The 19,593-nt window shown below is 41.4% G+C and overlaps 1 protein-coding gene and 1 non-coding gene across 3 annotated transcripts; both read left to right on the top strand.

Annotated features, from left to right (window-relative positions):
• The first annotated feature begins 293 nt into the window (after window positions 1–293).
• Window positions 294–19,548, top strand: KPNA4 (karyopherin subunit alpha 4). 2 transcript variants are annotated; one of them, XM_042881106.1, is made up of 17 exons: window positions 294–533; window positions 4,719–4,763; window positions 5,824–5,913; window positions 5,999–6,028; window positions 6,121–6,173; window positions 6,435–6,530; window positions 6,658–6,743; window positions 8,428–8,514; window positions 9,701–9,870; window positions 9,959–10,003; window positions 10,735–10,866; window positions 11,112–11,240; window positions 12,530–12,634; window positions 13,651–13,722; window positions 14,310–14,472; window positions 15,582–15,676; window positions 17,618–19,548. In XM_042881106.1, the coding sequence occupies exons 1-17, from the start codon at window positions 465–467 to the stop codon at window positions 17,714–17,716; spliced, it is 1,566 nt and encodes a 521-aa protein (XP_042737040.1). In that variant the 5' UTR covers window positions 294–464; the 3' UTR covers window positions 17,717–19,548. The 2 variants fall into 2 exon arrangements, with proteins under 2 accessions (XP_042737040.1, XP_042737041.1); XM_042881107.1 differs by lacking the exon at window positions 294–533 and adding an exon at window positions 4,557–4,613.
• LOC122185521 lies at window positions 11,602–11,913 on the top strand. The gene has a single exon (XR_006180905.1).
• Window positions 19,549–19,593: the final 45 nt, after the last annotated feature.

The following is a 19,593-nucleotide window of genomic DNA, read 5'->3' as shown; positions in this document are numbered from 1 at the left end:
CTCTGCCCCGTCGCCCCGACCCGCCACTCAAAATGGCGGCGGCCGAAGCTCCTGGAAAGGCTCGCTCTCTCTCCCCTCCCCCTCCCGATCTCCGTCATCGCGCGCGTCACGGCGCCGCGCAGCTCCCTCCCTCTCCCTCCCTTCTCCCATTGGCCGCCGGCCGCGGGCTCCTCGACCAATCGGCGGGCGCGGCCGGGCGGCCCAGAGCGAGGCTGCCCCTCTTTCCCCTCCCCCCTCCCCCCTTTCCCTCTCGCACCGTCCCTGGCTCCCGGCACGTTCGGCGCCCGGCAGCGGGGCAGCGCCGCCCCGAGCAGGCCGGCAGCGGCGCGGCGAGAGAACTCGGCCGCTGCTTAAAGCGGCCTCCGGTGGATTCGAGCTCCGGGGCCACGGGTCCGGGAGGAGAAAAAGGAGGAGGAGGCGGCGGAGGAGCAGCAACCGCGCTCCCTCCCACCTTCCCCCCCGCCATGGCCGACAACGAGAAACTGGACAACCAACGGCTGAAGAACTTCAAGAACAAAGGCCGCGACCTGGAGGTACGAGAGGAACCGCCCGGCTATGGCGGCGGGAAAGAGACGGAACGGCCGTGTGGCGTCTTTCCTTAATCCGCCGACGAGGGGCCCGCCGCGGGGCTGCGGCCTGCGCCGCCCGCCCAGCGAGGGAGGGACGGGAGGGAAGGGGAAGGGAGAGGCCGCGCTGCGCGCTCGGGTGCGGCCGTTGGGCTGCGCGCTTGGGGGAGGAGGCGCTGAGGGGCAGCGCGGGGCTCCCTCGGACGCGTGGGGCCTTCGCCTTCGCCCCGCGCGTCCGAGGGACCCCGCGCTGCCCCTCAGAGAGAGCGGGATGCGAGGGGGGGTTTGTGACTGAAGGAGCGCAGGAATCTCACTCCCCGGTTAAAAATAGGTCCCGTTACGCTGACTTGCAGTTCTGTGAGGAAGCTCGGACGCTTTGTTGTTTAAAAGTCATAGCGAGAGACTTGTTTTTATAAAGCGTTTCAGTTGGAGTACGCGGCTTCTCCAGGAAAAAAGCCAGAATGGCAGCGTGTGCGGCGTCATTGCTTTTTATTTTATTATTTGTGTTACTTGTATTTCTTTGGACGGAGAGTTCCCATTATATTCCTAAAGTGGAAAAAGCTGAGATGTGTTTTTCTGGGGATGGTCTGCTTTAAAACTCTGCAGCATTTTTATGGGTGATCTTGAGAGCAGCCTTTACTGCTGCAGTCTGCAGGTGAATCAGAATTAGTATAGGAGGGAAATAATGGATAAAGGAGGGCCTAAATCACTGTTCTGGATTTTTACCAAATCCAGATGTGAGCTTGCATACAGCTCCAAAGACTTCATCCTTCCTTTTGTAGTTCAGTGCCTTTTTAGGAGGAAGTTGTTCACACAGGAGGTTGTGATGCACTGGAACAGGTTGCCCAGGGAGGCTGTGGATGCCCCATCCCTGCAGGCATTCAAGGCCAGGCTGGATGTGGCTCTGGGCAGCCTGGTCTGCTGGTTGGTGACCTGCACACAGCAGGGGGTTGGAACTGGATGAGCATTGTGCTCCTTTTCAACCCAGGCCTCTCTGTGATTCTTTTATACCTGAGGCTCCTTTGTCATTGCTGTGAGGGCTGTACTGGCTGCTGTGGGTATGGAGCCGCCTTCTTAGCCACTGTTGTTGTAGGGGTGCAAGTAAGTGCTCAAATGAAGTATTTCATGATGGCAGTCCTCCCCTGAAGTGCAAACAGGAAAGCATGAAGGCATGCTCCTCCAGCTGTGTGTGTGGTAGGGTCGAGTTCTTGAGAAGCATGGGTTGGAGAAAGAAGTGGAAGAGGGCATGTTAGCTCTGGATGTGAGTGCCTGCTAGGCTGATGGGTCTGAGCTGTCCTTGAGTGTGGGACATAAAACACTTCTGTATTGGGCGTTGCTGAGGAAAACACGAGCATATCAGCATCCTGCAGCTCACACAAGATTGTACTGATAAGCTGAAGGGCTCAGTGGTGATTAATGGTCAGAAAATAGCCTTTATGATAAAAAATGTTAGCAGCTAAATATACTGAAAAAAGGGGTAGCAGCGGTAGGTTGATGAAAATAGATTTGGTGACTTGATTTCTGATGTAGAGCAGGATCCAGTGAATGAAAAGAGCCAGATGAATTCGTCCTGAAGATGCAGTGGAGCAGTTGCCAAGGAAGGAGCATTCAGAATTGGTTTCTACAAACTTGTAAATTGAGCTTGCTTGCTAATGGTTGTGTTAGTGCAAGGTGAGACTGCTTCAGAGCAGTTCAACAATCACATCAGAGCTTCTTCAGAGCCGAAGGTGACACTGGAGAATGCAGCTGTATGATGCCATCTGCCAAGGAAAGCAGTGCACCCTGATTTCTTCTCTTTGAGATGTTTTCTGACAAACAACACAAGTTTATCTGAGTGTTGCTGTTACTGAGTTTTTCAGAGCAGTCTGTTCCATTTCCAGCACTGATGATAGTACTGTGAAACTTATGGACTCCATCTCATCCTTGTGTGTTTTCCTTTCCTGGAAGGCAGAGCAGTGACAGGTGAACCAACAGCAGCTTCTTCATCAACCCAGCACTGCTTGCATAGGAAGTGACTTGAGGGAGCCCTGCTTTGATCAACTGCTCTTCAGTGGTGGTTTGTCTGTTGTGCAGAGGCTTCTGTGAGTCCTTGGCTTTCAGGTGCTCTTCAGAACCCGAGAGAAACTTTTCAGAGAGAAACTGAAGCCATGGGGCTGGCAGTTCTCTGTTGGGTTTGTTTTTGGGTGATTTTACTTTCTGGAGGGAGAATCCTTTTCCTTTTCCAGCAGTGTTGATGGGTTCACAGGGTTTTGAAGGCTGATCGTTACACATGACTTTTATTTTTTCCAAGTGAAGAAACTTTGTAGAAGTTGTGCCCAAGACTTTTTTGCTCGGAGTATCTGTTTTAATTCTACTATTCTCTCCCTGTTTCTGTTACATGTGTGCTTCTCCTGAATGAGGATGTGCTGCCATCCGAGTCATGACGCTGTTAGTTGTGACGATTCGGCTTTTTAAAAACCCTTATGGTTTCATTTCCCTTTACAATTGGTTTCCCAGCAATGCAGATTTCCACTCACTCTTTGAAATGATATAGCTGATCTCCTTCTTGGTTAGCAACAGTTTTTCCCTCTAGGACAAGGGAAAAACTCAAACAGGAGAGGTTTAGTTTGGATGTTAAGCAGCAGCTCTTCACCCAGAGGCATTGAGGCCCAGAGCTGCTGGGGCTGCCATCCCATGGCCACCTGTGCAGAGCCCATTGTAGGGAAATGGAGCTTATCTGCATCCAGGTGTGCTAGCTGCTGACCTTGTGTTGTTGATGTGACTTTTTGTAGGTGTACAGTTGAAGAGGCCATGCATGTAAGCAGCACTGAGCTCCTCTATTAACTGTGGTTTTGACTGGCCAGTTGGGCTCACATCCTCTAAAATCTGCACATCTCCTGACTGCTGGCTTTGGTGCTTTTAGTGTGGGACTCTTTGTACTTGGTAGTGACTCTTACCTGGCAGGTCTATGTGCTGCAGCTGCATTAGGTACACTCCTTTGCTTTGCCTTTTATTTAATGGGAAGCCGTTGGCCTGCAGGTGTTCCTCACTGCTGTCCTCTGCCTGTTGTTCTCCTGACAAAATGCATTTTTGGCCCTCCAGCAACAAAAGTTTCTGCCAGCAAAGCAGTGCAAGGCCATACCTTCTTTTCCACTCACTTCTTTTCCTCTTTTCCTTTTGACTCCTTCCTTCAAGAAGGTGTGATGCCTTGCCCAGAGCTGAAAGCTTGATTGTGATCTAATGTCCATTTCTTTCAATACAAATACTTATATACCCAAAAGTTGGGTTTTTAATCCTTCCAAGCTGTTCCTTATTGCTGGTCAGAAGCTCCCCTGGCTGCTTTTTCCCCCACATCCACTGTTAAAGCAGTCCCTCGTGCTCTGGGATTCCAGACTTTCTCTGGAAACGTTTCATTCACAGTAAAAATGCAGTTCTGTTGTTACTCATTCAGATTTTGAAGCACAGGACAAAATCGCTGTAGATCATTTTCTTTTTGTTAATACCTTTCACAAGTGAATGAATTTTTGTATATTTACACTTTTTCTGAATACTCTGAGTGGGACAGGATAAGGAGAATGTTTGTCCTTACTGTATGAAGGGTTGTACATGGATTTTGTTGGATGTTATTTTCTCAGTTGTAGTTTGGTTTTGCACATTATAGTTCAATTTTGCTTATTAGGTCTCTTAATTTGAACTTATTCATAAATGTGTTACCCAAGGCAGGGTAACTGTTATGGTTGAGGCTTTATGGCTTTCACGTTCCCTTTGCCTAAGCCTGGAGGGAGGTCAGTGCTGAGTACAGAACTGCTGGCTCAGGGTTTTGGCCTCATGTATTCTGGTGATGTGGGTATTCTTTTAGTGGGGGGAATAAACAACTAGTAATCTTGAATTGAGAAAGAGTTATAAATATCAGGCAATCCCAGTCTACTCTCTGTTAGCTTGCCGTGGCACTGTTATATCTTACAAACAGCATCATCTGATATTGCTCTTCAAGGTGCTTGTTTGTTCCTCGCTTTGGTTACTTCATCTCCTGTTGGATTTCTGCTCCTAGAGCGAAAATGAAATCTGGTGTGTATAAGTACTGTTCAAAGTGCATGAAGTTGAAAATAGTTGGGCAAAAATCACTTAACCCAGGTCCAGATCATAATGTACTTCTGTTTTGATTCTTTTCAGACTATGAGAAGACAAAGGAATGAAGTTGTCGTTGAGTTGAGAAAGGTGAGATAAACTAGTATTAACTTCTTACTGAATGGAACTTGGTGATGCTGGTTACTTTTAAGTAGATAAAATGCTTGTGTGTAACTCTGCAGTCCACAGGGAACACCATGCTTCAACTGTTAATCCTTACTAATTCTGTGGAGGTATCTTGGTTTAGAAGAAAGCTCTGGTTACCATTCCCAGTACTAGAAGTCTTGCATTTAAAAATGAAGTTTTATTTGTAGCCTTAGGAGAAGAATGATTCTTGTTCCTGCAGCAAGTTTTTTTAATTTTGAAGATTTTGAAAGACTTACCATTTTTGGCAAGGACAAGGAGGAATGGTTTTAAACTGACACAGGGGAGGTTTAGGTTGGATATGAGGAGGAAGTTTTTCACCCAGAGGGTGGTGAGGCACTGGCACAGGTTGCCCAAGGAGGCTGTGGATGCCCCATCCCTGCAGGCATTCAAGGCCAGGCTGGATGTGGCTGTGGGCAGCCTGGTCTGCTGGTCGGTGACCTGCACACAGCAGGGGTTGGAACTGATGAGCCCTGTGCTCCTTTTCAACCCAGGCCACTCTGTGATTCTTTTATACCTGTGAGGCTCCTTTGTCATTACTGTGAGGGCTGTACTGGCTGCTATGGGTATGGAGCTATTTTCTTTCCCAGAGCAGCAGTTTAACACACAAGGATGTGTGTGAAGATACAGCTGTTGAGAATTTTTGGAAATAAGTTGACTTTGTCTCAAATTATAGCTTGAATTACTTCAGAAAATCTAACTTCAGGGAATGGCCTGGTCTTGTTGCAAATATTAACAGTTAAGTTGCAGTGTCAGCATTGATGGATGTACATATGAAACTTCTAGAAGAAGTGCAGTTACTGCTAGAGCTGAAACTAGATGACGTTTTTACTTACAAAAAGTGATTTCCAAAGTGTGCTTCCCTCTGCACCAGTTACTAACTTCTGAGTGTTGGAACTTTTAATAGTCTCAATGAAGACCCACTTAAGATGCTGGTATAAAAAAATCATTTCTTAACAGCCCACACGTCCCCTAAATCTAATTTGTTAATTAACATGTTTTTAAGAACAAAAGAGACGAACATCTTCTAAAGAGAAGAAATGTTCCCCATGAAGATATCTGTGAAGATTCTGATATAGATGGAGACTTCAGAGTGGTAAGAATTAACTCTAAACCATGTCTTTTTTTTTTTCCTTCAGAGATGGCTGATTTCTAACTGCTCTTGTATCTTTTTTTCCTAGCAAAACACTTCTTTGGAAGCAATAGTACAGGTAAAAATAATAATAATAATGATAATTGTTGTCCTCACATTATTTATGTTATGTTGACAAATGTGAAAAGTCTGAATTTTCTCTTATTTTAGAATGCTTCAAGTGACAACCAGGGTATACAGTTAAGTGCTGTGCAAGCTGCAAGGTAAGAAGACACTTCTCTCACATGTGCTGTTTTCATTCTTTCATTCAACCACGCAGTTGAATTCAGACAGTGTGTATTCTGGTTTAAGTAAGGAGGGTATGTCACTTAATGATTTAAAAAAAGCAGATCCTTAATGACTGACCTGATCATAATTGCACTTTGGGCAGGGTGTTGGACTAAATGACAGTCAGTGACCCTTTCTAGTCCTCACTTCTCATTCTGTGATTGTTGACTTTTGCGTTTTCTTATTTTCTTACACAGAAAACTGCTTTCCAGTGATCGCAATCCACCAATTGATGATCTAATAAAATCAGGAATATTACCTATTTTAGTGCACTGTCTTGAAAGAGATGACAAGTGAGTATTTCTACAAATCCAAGTATTGTTGGGGGAGTTCCTAGTGTTTAGCTAATGTGCCTAATTAGCTTAGTAATGTGTGTTCTGACTGAAAACTCATGTTACAATATGTTTTTTATTTCTCTAGTCCTTCTTTACAGTTTGAAGCTGCGTGGGCTTTGACAAACATTGCATCTGGAACCTCTGAACAAACGCAGGCCGTAGTTCAATCTAGTAAGTCCAGTACTATTTGGTGGTTGATAAAGCATGCACCATAGCTTCCACAAAAACAAGATTTAAACGGTAGTGTAAAGAGCATCGCATCCACACTCCTGTTTCTCTGTATCTCAAGCATGTTCACCAGTCCACGTGTGATAGGGTTGGTCCTTTCATGCGATAGCCAGGTTGAAATTGAGTTGTCAATCACAGGCCCGTCGCTGAAGGACCTGTCCATGAAGTCTCCTGCCAGAAGTTCTACTTCTTCTCTGGCAAGCAGCATCAGTTGAAGTGCACATCTGCTTTTGTTCTTCATTTTCTCAGATTTTTAAATTCAGTTGGGTTTCCTGATGGTGAGTAATCTCTTCTGGGAACTCACACTATTTTAGCAGAGTTGATATCTGCTGGTTTTCAGTTCTCAAGCATAATTAAAAAAAAAAAAAAAAGTCTCCCATGGGGGAATTTCCCATGTAATTGCAAAGAGAGAAGAAAAGTGTGAGCCAAGTCTAGAGAACGTGTCTCATGAAACTTTTCCTAACTTGAGCTGAAGAAAAAGCACTAGCCTTTGTGATTTGAGGTGCCTGAAGTTTGGGAAGGAATTTGTCTTGTACTTGGAATCTGAGTTATAAAGCAGTCTATCTTCTGTATTTGAAATGTGGCTTAAGTTCTTTTTTATAAAGAAAAAGCTAAGTAGAAGTGTCTGCAGAGCTTCCTGAGACCCTGAAGGAGCCTAACATACTGACTTTGCCTAAAATCCAAGGAAGAAATCCACAGGAATTACAGTATGTGAGACGCTGTTGTCCTTAATGGGTAGAAACAGTGTCGTATTGCAGTGCTGCTGATACGATTAAGTATACAATGTTTCCAGAAATGAAAAGACAGAATTATACTTGATTTTGTTTTCCCCAACATTGCAATCATGTATTGGCTTTTTTAGTGCTACTTGGAACTTTATTCAGTGTAGTAAGTACGCAGCTTCTCAAACGTGCAGTGTGGTTTAAACCATGAAATGTCAATGTTTTGTGTTTTCTGTAACTGTTTCACTTCAGCCATTGAAGTAGATTGGTTCTTTTTCATTTTTAGTGCTAAACAGTTACAGGCTTCTTGCAGCTTGTATGTTATTTGTTTTATATTTAAAAAATGTACCTATTTCCTATTTCTTAGCACCATCTTAGCTGTGAAGTGGCTGGGTGGATTTCTGGTTAGCAACTGGTGCATACTTCACTACTAGTAGTGATGTGGTAGGGGGACAGTGTTTAAGATTGCAGCAGATCTATTCCACATCCCTGTTACTACATTGCTGGTCAATAATCTATTGATTTATGTTGGCTAACTTGACTGGATGAGGTTGGCTGCACGGTTAGTACTTCTGCAATTAGTTCTGTTTAAAAAAAGTTAGTGCTGGATTTCTGTGTATAATGAGTGTAACTCAGCTTGGAGTTCTGACAAGCCTTGGTAATTTTTTGAGACTTAAAGCAAATTAAATGTCAGGTTATTTTAAGAGTTGCAAGCTCAATAAGAGCAAGTAATAAAGGAAGAATTGTTACAGTGTTTTACTTCAGTATCATCTGGCAAGCTGGTAAAGCTTTGACCAACGCTCAACCACAAGAAGAAAGTCTTACGAAACTTTGAGTTAAGTAATTTGGTCTTTTCAGATACGTATTCCTTAACAACTGCATGGTGTTTTGTTTGTGTTTTTCAGATGCTGTACCACTTTTTCTGAGACTGCTGCATTCACCTCACCAAAATGTTTGTGAACAAGCTGTGTGGGCTTTAGGCAATATCATAGGTTTGTATTACTCCTGCCACTAAAAATTGCTGAGTTCCTTTTGAAAATGAACGAATAAACTAGGTAGCATTTTACATCAGAACTCTGAGATGTTCAGCTGTAGGACAGTAAGCAGCCTTTCTTGGCAGTCACTCTGTTCTTAACTCTTTCCTGTTTTCTCTGTCATGCATTTAGGGTGTACACCCCAAAGCATTTCTTTGCACATACAGGAAAAGAGGAGTTATTGTCCAACAGGCATGTAGATTGTTAAAATGAAAACTGTTTTGCATTGGGTTTTGAAATATGGCCTGAGCTCACAAGTTATATTGAGTAGTAGACAAGTTGTGATCATTCAGTCTTTAATTTGACTTTTTGTGCGCAGGCTTTAGCCAGTGCTTGTAGATGGCATCCAATCCATTACAGTTGCAGTGCTTGAAGTTGTGATTTCTGACATACTGAGGTTTCTTCCATCTGACATTTTAGAAATGCCAGGTCTTAAGAAGCAAGCCAATAAAAAGCTTGATTTTGTAACTGCCTGAAATGTACTGTATGCTTGTATGTCCCTGAACATCTAAGAGTGGGTTTAAGGAAGCAAAATCTATCCTAGTGTAAGAGTGGAGCAGTTCCAAGACCAGCTCATGATGCCACGTGTGTATGTATCTGTAGGACCAGATGACATGTGTCCTGGGGTTCTGGAGGGGCTGGCTGGTGTGGTGGCCAAGCCACTCAGCACATCTGGAAAAGCATGGCTGTAAAGCAAAGTCCCTGATGATTGGAAAGTGAGAAACATCACTCCCCTGCTCAAGAGAGAAAGGAAGACATGAAAAGCAGGCTGTTGAGCCACATGCCTGTGCCTTGAACTTTGTATGCATTTTCAGTTGTTTGAATTTTAAATGTACGGAAGTTAGAATGACTCGTAAGCATGGATGCTGAAGTCTGACTGGATCCAATGTGATTTATTGAGTAGCCATGATGAATCAAATTGAGCTGTGCTTTTGTTGGATGTATGCAGAACCAGTGGTACAGACTTGTTTTCCAAACAACAGGACGCACGTAAACTGGTCTTGTCCACTCATACAGAGTCTTGAAGATTACCATTAGGAATTTGGAGTGTGTTTTTGGATTAAGGTGACCAGTTGTGGCATTACCTTTCTGTGAATTGAATGGGATGACCTTTGCTTTCTTTCTCTCTTGATATTTTTAACAGGTGATGGACCCCAGTGTAGAGATTACGTTATTAGCCTTGGAGTAGTGAAACCACTGCTGTCCTTCATCAGCCCATCTATTCCCATAACTTTCTTAAGAAATGTTACTTGGGTCATGGTCAACTTGTGCCGTCACAAAGATCCTCCTCCGCCAATGGAAACCATTCAGGAGGTGACTGAATTGCTCACTGTAATTAAAGCAAAGCTGAGTATCTGAATGCCTTAAAAATAACAGTGAAATGATTCTTTTTTCTCTTTAGATCCTTCCAGCCCTCTGTGTTTTAATTCACCACACAGATGTAAATGTAAGTAATTCTGCTTGGAAATAGTTTTGTGTTCTGGTACAGCTTTTTAGCTGAAGCATAAAGCTTCCCGTACTTAAGTAGCTCTTTATAAAATGAATAAATCTATCACCCTGTGGTAATCTTATTATCATATTTGATTTTAAGCAGCAGTTAGGATTTTTGCCTTGTATTTCTCTCTCTGTAAGTCTTTACTTGAATGTACTTGAAGAGAATCAGCTTTTACCCATTCATGAAGTTCATCCTGAAGTTCATCCTGATACAAAATCAAATTTGACTTGATTTTCTGTAAGCATCTGGTAACAAATAAATGTTGGGTTTTTATGACTTCCACTTAAGCTTGAAATGATAACAAAAATCTGTGTAAATAAGAAGAAAATGTGGGCATGTTAGCAGGTATTACATTGCATCAGAGGTGAAATACAAGCATAGGTTGTTTCGTAGTAAAGTAAATGACTGACTTCCCTAAAATTATAGGTCAGCTTTTTGCCTAAACAGAAATTGGAGTTAAGAATTGTTCTTTAGTGAAGTTGTAGCTGAGTTGGTAAAGTTAATGGCAACAGTGTTTCACTACAATGTTTAAATAAATTATTTCAGACTTCCATAGACTGGAAAGCATTAAGTTTATCAAACGAAGTAGGTTATGGACAAGAATCTGCTGTGTTACATCAGTTCTTTGTTTTTAATGATGATACCTCTGTGGTAACTACAAATGAATGTGTTTTTTCTGTTAGATATTGGTAGATACAGTCTGGGCTCTCTCATATCTAACGGATGCTGGCAATGAACAGATCCAGATGGTGATAGACTCCGGAATAGTCCCTCATTTGGTTCCTCTTCTCAGTCATCAAGAAGTGAAAGTACAAGTGAGTTCAGCTAACTTTTTTTAAGTGTTGCTCAAAATGCAATGCTAGAGAGAGCAGCTAATTTCTTTTTACAGTCCATGATGAACTTTAAAGAGTACTTTTTCCTATATGGTACGTCATTAACATAACATAGTTTGCCTCTTTAACTGTTTGAAGCTGCAGCATATGCTCAGTTAGAAAAATCTTTGCTCTTTCTGCTTAAAGGAAATGTTCTGTTTGCAAGAACTGAAAGTGTTTTGTTTCAGACTGCTGCGCTGAGAGCGGTAGGAAACATTGTCACTGGTACTGATGAACAGACACAGGTAGTTCTGAATTGTGAAGCCCTTTCACATTTTCCAGCACTTCTGACACATCCCAAAGAAAAAATTAATAAGGTATGTAATTGCACAGTTTGTGTTTGATTGATACAGCCCTTATATTTGGTTCAGCTGATTTGGAATCCACATAATGTAGCGTGGTAGAGATTTGAGTAATGACTAATTACAAAATGCCAGCTTTACAGCAAAATGGATGATGACTTTTCTTTTTTTTTTCCCCTCTTGAATTTAACAACCATAGAAAAATCTCTTAAGGAACTAAAACTTGTTCCTGACAAAGAATGGTTGTTTTCTGATTCATCTAAATGAATTCCTATGATTCCTATGAAATTAATGCTTTATCTTGTAATTTTGGCGAGTGACATAAATGTTAGGGTTATTGATATGTGAAATGTCATTTTAATTAAACTGACTCTCTTGGAAGTGATGAAATGGAGATAATTGGATGTCTCTTTGAATGGATTGTGTGTGAGGAACAGAGTCAAATGGGGTGGGAGGATGGGAGAGGGGTGTGTGTGCATGCATGCTTGTATAGAGAAGGCTTTAAATGGGGGCACTGATAATGAAGTGCTGATTCCGGAGTGCATCTGAGGCATGTTGTTAAATTCTGGGGTCCTACTTTCCAACATTGCCAATGATTAAAGCCCAAGACGAGCTCACCAAGACAAGCCTAGGCATCTTAAATCTCTAACAGGTTCATTAATGAAAATGATCCTGTGATCTGATCCAAGAGACTCAGTTGAACGTTTAAGTATAGAAATTGGGAAATTGTATTGTCCAGAAAATCATGCTAAATAAGTTGAGCTGTTGGAGCAGGTCCAGAGGAGGGCCACGAAGATGATCAGAGGGCTGGAGCACCTCCTCTGTGGGGACACATTGGGCTGGGGCTCTGCAGCCTGGGGAGGAGAAGGCTCTGGGAGAACCTTATAGTGGCCTTCCAGTGCCTGAAAGGGGCTACAGGAAAGCTGGGGAGGGACTTTGTGTAAAGGCAGGTGGTGACAGGATGAGGGGAAATGGTTTTAAACTGGAAGAGGGAAGTTGTAGGCTAGATATTAGGAAGAAATTCTTTGCTGTGAGTGCGGTGAAGCACTGGAACGGGTGGAACACTGAGGTTGTGAATGCCTGCTTCCTGGAAGCATTCAGGGCCGGGCTGGATGGGGCTGTGAGCAACCTTGCCTAGAGAGAAGTGCCCCTGCTTATAGCAGGAGGCTTGGATCTAGATGGTCTTAAAGGTGCCTTCCAGCCCAAACTGTTTGATTATGATTCTGTGAATGTAAAATCTTGCTGATGGAAATAAAATACAGAATACTGTTTGAATTAATTTCTCAAAACCTTTTATTTTTCAGGAAGCAGTGTGGTTTCTATCTAACATCACTGCAGGAAATCAGCAGCAAGTTCAGGCAGTAATAGATGCAAACCTTGTTCCAATGATAATACATCTTCTAGATAAGGTGAGATAGTAAGAAGGATTTAACAGTTAATTTCATTAAGTGGGGAAAATGACACTGAGTTTCTTGCTTTATGTTTTACAGCATACTGTAAGCTTGGGGATGGGGAAGAGGGGGTGATAAACCTTAACTTTGGGCACTTTTAATATGTTGCAAGATATGTGTTACTGTTTTGGATAGTACTTTGTGAAGAACTGTACAAAAATGCATGTTGAATGTACTGGAGAAAGAAGCAAATCCCCCCTGTTCTCAGTTCTTTTAGTCTTGTTAATTTCTGTCTTCTTTCTAAAGAGTGGGGGCAGAAATTCTTGCCTGTATGTAAAATTAATACATGTGGATGGAGGACTGTGAAGTAGTTCCCAATGCTTTGCCAAAGGTTAAGGGTATGGAATAGGGATGTCCTATCTTTTTTTTTTTTTTTTTTAAACAATTAAAACTGTATCAACAAAAAATAAGTGGATGTATGAAGTAGTTGTAGAGTGTATTTCTGAGCTCTGCTTCGGAAATGGCAACTTGCTGTATACAGGTGTGCTGCTTTATGGTGGTAGAAGCCAGAAACACCAACCTTGCTCGTAGTCAAGATGAAGATGGAATGAGTCTTAACTGAAGAAATACTTTTTTCCCTTAAGTAATAAATATCTGTTTACAAATAGTTCAAACCCACCATGAGAATCATGATCTCAGTGAGGTCACTGAGAAAAGAGTGAGGGGCAAACCTTTCTGGTTTTCAAACTTAGTAAGAAAACTTGACTAACTTCAGAGGCAGGCAGTTACGCTGTGTGCCATGCACAGTGCACATAGCACATGTTTATCAAAACAAACATGCACCACTTATCTCTTGCTGCAACATGACAGCTATTGATAAAGAATGTCAGAAACGAGTGCTTCAATGCAGCACGTTTCTAGTGGAAGAGATGTTGTTACCATGCAGAATAAAGAGTAGCAAATTAAAGCTTTGACTAGAATGCAATAATTCCAGTTCTTATCTGATGTAATTTCTATTTGCTGTTGTATTTTAGGGCGACTTTGGTACTCAGAAAGAAGCTGCTTGGGCAATAAGCAATTTAACAATCAGCGGAAGAAAAGACCAAGTGAGTCAAACCTGATGAGCAGACATAAATCCTGTGGCAGGATTATGAATATCCAGATTATTCTTTGCTTAAGTCATTTTTTTTCCTTTTCCACAAGAGATTTAGGAGTGAGCTTAGGTTCTGGTTTTGGAATGGCCGTATCAGTGGGGAGTTGGGTGGAGGCCCCTCTGTTAGGATAGCCTCATAGCTATGAGTAACACTCTGATAAGGATCTTGATCATTCAGCATTTGTATCTTTTTACCATTTTTTGGATGAAAATGTTAGCTATGTTACAAGACTTTCTTGTTAACCCAGAATATAAAATTGTGTCATTTGAACATGAAGTTCAGACCCTTTTGTATTGCTGAGAAATCTACAGTATCTGCCATTTGTTTAAGCAGTCTTCCTTTCGAAACATATTTTTAACATAGTTCATGTTTACTCTGCTATGCTATAAATTAAAAAACCAATGAGATGTGTCTTCTACAGACTGCTTTTGCCCTGATGGGTAACTTTGAGTGTTCTGACTGCCTTACATTTGGCTGTTTGTGCTTGTGGTGCTTTGTCGCGCTGTTGAGATCACTGCCTTTTCCTTTTTTATCCTTAGGTGGCATACTTAATTCAACAAAACGTAATTCCTCCCTTTTGCAATTTGCTAACAGTAAAAGATGCACAAGTTGTGCAAGTGGTTCTGGATGGACTAAGTAATATATTAAAAATGGCTGAAGATGAAGCAGAAACCATAGCCAATCTTATTGAGGAGTGCGGAGGTATGAAGTTGAGTTGTCTTTATACTGTTTTAAAAACACTGTTTGTTGAGCCTCCTGCCCTGTGTGTGTGCTGTGGGCCCTGTGTTGGCACAGATGTTTTAAGCAAATCTATTTATGTATTTTAAGAAACATCATCTTTTTGTGTCTGTTTAAGTTCATGATCAAGTAAAACATGGAGGAATTGACGTATGGCAGTCAAGTTCATTAGGCATCAGTTATGCTAGTCATGCAGTGTACTTGACAAATTACCTGTAAATGTGTGGATAACTTGCTTACCTTAATCATACGTGTGTCTGGGTGTTTTTCTTTCTTTTTAAGGGGGGAATAAAATAATAAGGGCACACAAGTTGCAGAAATACAGCTTTATTTTCTTAATGGCTTTCAGACTTCCTGTGTGCTGGTTGCTATTTAAGTTGACTGAAAATCTTCCAGGGTGAAAGAACAGTGATACTAAGCTTGAGCACGAGTGAAAACTGAGATATCATGAGCGTGGAGTGAACTTTAAAACACAAAAACTTGAAAGAGGGAGAAAGCTTAATTCAGTGAGAGTGGCAGGAGGGAGGAGAGGCGTTCGTGCCTAAATCTCTGCTGGTCAGAACATTAAAAACACAGATGCATGCTTCACTCGTGTCTGCCAAAAAATGGTATCCAGGAGCTGGTTGGTGTATATAATCAAGCTGCAGATCAGTAAGCAATGGCATGTGTGCTACCAAGAGCGTGCATGTGGTTTGGAATGTCATGGGTTGTGGCTGCAGCTGTGAACTGAGGGTACAAAGCACTGCTCAGTGCCCCCATGTCTGCCCTTATTTCCAAAGACTGGCCTAACCACTCCAAGTGGGAAGAGAAGGATCACCATAACTCTTGGAACTGGCCTTCTCTATGACCTTTCCTGGTCTTGTGCTGTGTGTTCCAAAGCCTCTAGTACATCTTGTCCAGTCTCTAAAGCTTTTATGCCTAAGCACGTCAGGTGGGTTTAACAGCTTCTTATTGAGTTTTACTTTATATCTAGGTTTGTTTTTAATGATTTTGTATGATGAGACTTTAAGGAGAGTGAGGGAGATAGTTTTACTTCGACTTAGTATTTTAATTTGACTGCATCTTTTGTGTAGGCCTGGAGAAAATTGAACAGCTACAAAATCATGAAAATGAAGACATCTACAAACTGGCTTATGAGATCATTGATCAGTTCTTCTCTTCAGATGATGTAAGTGTGTTACAGTTCTGACACCTGCTTTTGTAATCATTTGTTTTCTTTCATAAATGTGATTCAGGAGGGAGGCAGCAGCTCCAAAGCCTGGCGTTTGTTGGGTTGTTTTCCATGTGAATTTTTTAGTCTATCCAATTGACTGATGTGCATTTAGGGTACTGTTGCACGTTTGTAAGCCAAATATGCAGAATTATTTCAGGGCATTCACACTAAAAGGCTTATAGAATTTTAACTTGATGTCACAGCCTTTCTGAATAGTTGATTGTAGGCAGTAAGTAGAGTTTTCCAGCTCTTGAAATTCTTCATCTGTTTAAAGCAATAGGCATTGTCCTGATCTGTATTCCTGAGTGGTGCAGTCGCACGGATTGCAGAAATAGTCACTGCACGTGAGCTGCTCTGGCCTTAAGCTGGTCTTGTATTATGTGAAAGGTTGGTGTACTTGCATAGATCTTGTGCCTTATGATTATGGATTCTGAAAAACTTGCCTTGTGTGTAGTCTAAGAGAAGCATAGAACGTCCACTGGCACCTAAAATATCATAGCGCTGTAATAGTCATAGTGGCAATAGCATGGACTAGTTGCTTAAGTTTTGATGTGCTCTTCAACAATGTGATAAACAGAGGGGTATTGTGCTTGGTTTTGCTTACATGTCACCTTCAATGAGATAAGGAGCATAGAGGAAACTATTTAAATGGGTTTTGAAGTCTGAAGGCTTGGCTGACTCATCACCATTCAGGATATGTCATGTTCTGCAACTGTGCTACTGGAGAGCACTGCTCAGTGGGTTGCTTGTTTATCTTAACACCTTTCTGCACTGTTAAGGTTCTGCACGTTTTGTTTATTATTATCACCAACCCTTCTATTATAAACCAACCCTTTGGTTTCGGAGTCTGTTAGATCTCCAAAACTTCATAGTAAACTTCAGATTCAGTGAAGAATGAGCCCTTATATGAACCTGCTGCATATCTTCTGTAGTTCATGATGAAGTGCCTAAAGGTCTGATACCTAATTTAAGCCTTATCTGTAGGGAATGAAACACTAGGCTAGGGTTAGGGTTAGAAGAACTAGTAGTTCTTCTAGCTGTCAGCTTCCAAGTTTGCTATTTCACATCTGCTAACCTACTTGCTGACTGGAGTATTAAGTTCAAGATTCTGCTTAATAAGAAAAACGTTTTGAATATTCTGATAATTTCAGAGGTGGTACGTGTGCATCAAATGAAAGTGAAAACATGCTGATCAGGAATGTCACTTTCAGTTTAAACATGCAGTGTAAATCAAACAAAGGTATTAGATTTCTGTGCACTTCAAATTATAAAAGATGCTCACTATGCATAAAGGAGATATAATGTCAGTCTGCTTCATGCAGTAAAGGTTTTCTACTTGATTAGACAGATCTGGGGAGCACGTAATTGCAGAAATGGTTAAACTGTAGAACATGCAAACGTTACCTACATTTAAGGTTCCTTTTTTTTTTTTTTATGCCAGTCTGTTTTTAAATGTAAGCAATAGGTCCTTTTTAGGAGCTCAGATTCTGTGTATGTAGCAAGACTTGGAATTTAATACGTTGCCAATTTAGCAACCTGTGTGCTACCTACTTAAGCTGAAACTGCTATTTCAACTTGCTCTTTAAGTGTTATTGGTCTCTTTCTAGGACCAGTGACACTTCATAAGCTGTCAAATAAGCATGATATGTGGCCAACAGAATACTTTCCAGTATTCTGCAGAGTGGAAACTTTTAAAAATGAGAGTACCAGGTGCCATGAAGTGTATCTGCTAAATCTGAAGCATTTCAGGTTAAATTATTTCATCATAATAGCACTCCCTGGTTGGGGGAGAAGGTTGCAAGAAAATGCAATGAAGGGGATAGGTGGAGAGGCAGTTTGTCACTTCAGTGAGCCTGTCTTTCTGTTCCTTCTTATTATATTCTTGTTCTCTTGCAGATTGATGAAGATCCTAGCCTTGTACCAGAAGCAATACAAGGCGGAACATTTGGTTTCAATTCATCTGCCAATGTACCAGCAGAAGGGTTCCAGTTTTAGAGTGGTATTTTGGAAGTTAGGTACAATGCAGCACTGAATAAAAACAAAAAAAAGGTTTGATCCATCAATCTTGGCTCATGGGATCCGCTGCTGCATTAAATCGGGAAAGAAAATGTGAAGATTTCATTTGGAATCACAGAAAAGCCCAAATGAAGTCAAGATGGCGAGTGGGTGCGAGTGAGAATGAGTGGCAAAATGTAATGAAAAACTTCACACTGAATGCTTATTTAGATTGTTCAAAGAAAAAGGGCTACAGGTCAAAGATCTTCAGTGCCTGAGAAGGAACAATGACTTACTAGAGCAATTGGGGGGAAATGCAGTACTACCATCATCAAGCCTTGTAAGCATAAGAGAATAGGATGCCCATATAAGTCCAAGGAGAATGAGCCCAGGCCTTGCTATGAAGCACCGTGTGAATGGACAGCATTGAATGAATGTCTGGACTCGATGCTGGGAGCCAGACTTGTTTCCAATACGGGGCTCTTCAGTCATGAAGCAGACTCCTAGTCCTGGAGTGGCGTGTGTACGAGAGTATGGTTGTGATGCTGTATGTGAACGCATGCAAGCTTGATTCGCCTTCAGGGGGCTGATAATAAAACCTAGTAAATCATCAAAATGAGTTCATAAGTGTTAACTTACACTGGACACAAAACCAAGACCGGTTTAGCAGCAGACTCTGGTTTACTCCTGCAGCCTGTGTTTCTTTTTTCTTTTTTTTTTTTTTTTGTTTTTTTCCCCCTCCTTATTTTTCTTTCAGTTATTTTTAAGTTCTTTCCTGTATGGCTTATTAGTTGTTTGTAAAGTCAGAGTTTCAGGAAGGCTTCCCTGTGCATTTGCACCAGATGAATGTTTGATGTTATGAAAAGCTTTCCATATCATCAAAACTAATTTGTAGATTTTTGCATGAAAAAGATCATACATTTCCCTTCAAATAGACTGTGTTGCAGTACACAAGTTACCATAATAGTAGAAAGCAGTAAAATGTGGTAATAAAATCTCATCCTTTTCATTTTCAAAGATAACATGAAGACCTTTGCATGTGGTAATCTACAGCATAGTTCATTTTTAGATTTTGTTGAGTCCTGTAACCAAATGTTTCCGTTGTGGTAGAATACCGTGCTGTGTTTCAATGTTACTTGTTTTCAAACTTTGTTTTCTATGAAAATGATATGGAAACTTCTAAAAATGGAATTTGGTGCATATGTACTGCCGAATAAAGACCGAAAAAGAGGTGTGAATAGATGTACAAATCAAGTCATGGTTTGAACACCTTTAATATGCCTAATCCAATTGTTTTAGACTCTTTTTATCTTAGATGTAGGCAGCCATGAACAATCTATTTTGAGCCACTTTAGAGAGAACTTTGTATTTTTAAAACTTGCACAAAAGCGATGCAAGTGTTTTTATAATTGGAGTAATGCCTCAGTTTTGAGGTTCTGCACACTAAATTCAAGGAGATGTTACAAATTTGTACAAAATGAACTCTTTATAAGGTGGCTCATTGTAGGAAATGCTGTGCCTTCCCCTTTGAGCACAAGTGTTGCATGAACAACAGTTTGCTATAATAAAACATACCAGATTAGCCACCATTAGCATCTATATCTACCTTGTGTTTTAAAATCAACTGGTAATTCTGAAACACTGTAGAATGGATAAAGATTATTTTGTGATCATAACTCTTTGTTGGACTAGAGTATTTTTGCAGCATTCCTTGTCATCAGAAACATGGTTAAAGTTTAAAACTAGAAGCAGCGGAAACTAGCTTGTGAAATTTATCCAAGTAGAGTGCAGGCTAGGCTGTCTTGGGGAAATAAACATTAAATCTTGCAACAGTATTGTACTGAGCGTGTCTTTTTGTGTGTTCAGAAGGCGCTGAA

This window comes from Lagopus leucura, unplaced genomic scaffold (genome assembly GCF_019238085.1).
Source record: "Lagopus leucura isolate 7727_CA_CO unplaced genomic scaffold, USGS_WTPT01 Super-Scaffold_100029, whole genome shotgun sequence".
Classification (NCBI taxonomy): domain Eukaryota; kingdom Metazoa; phylum Chordata; class Aves; order Galliformes; family Phasianidae; genus Lagopus; species Lagopus leucura.
The sequence above is the reverse complement of the archived record's forward strand: the minus strand, read 5'-3'. Positions and strand labels throughout refer to the sequence as shown.

Coding starts and splice junctions, on each gene's coding strand:
- KPNA4 (XM_042881106.1), top strand. CDS start 465: ATGGCCGACAACGAGAAACTGGACAACCAACGGCTGAAGAACTTCAAG. Junction 6,174..6,434: donor AGTGCTGTGCAAGCTGCAAG/GTAAGAAGACAC, acceptor TTTCTTACACAG/AAAACTGCTTTCCAGTGATC. Junction 6,531..6,657: donor TGTCTTGAAAGAGATGACAA/GTGAGTATTTCT, acceptor TTATTTCTCTAG/TCCTTCTTTACAGTTTGAAG.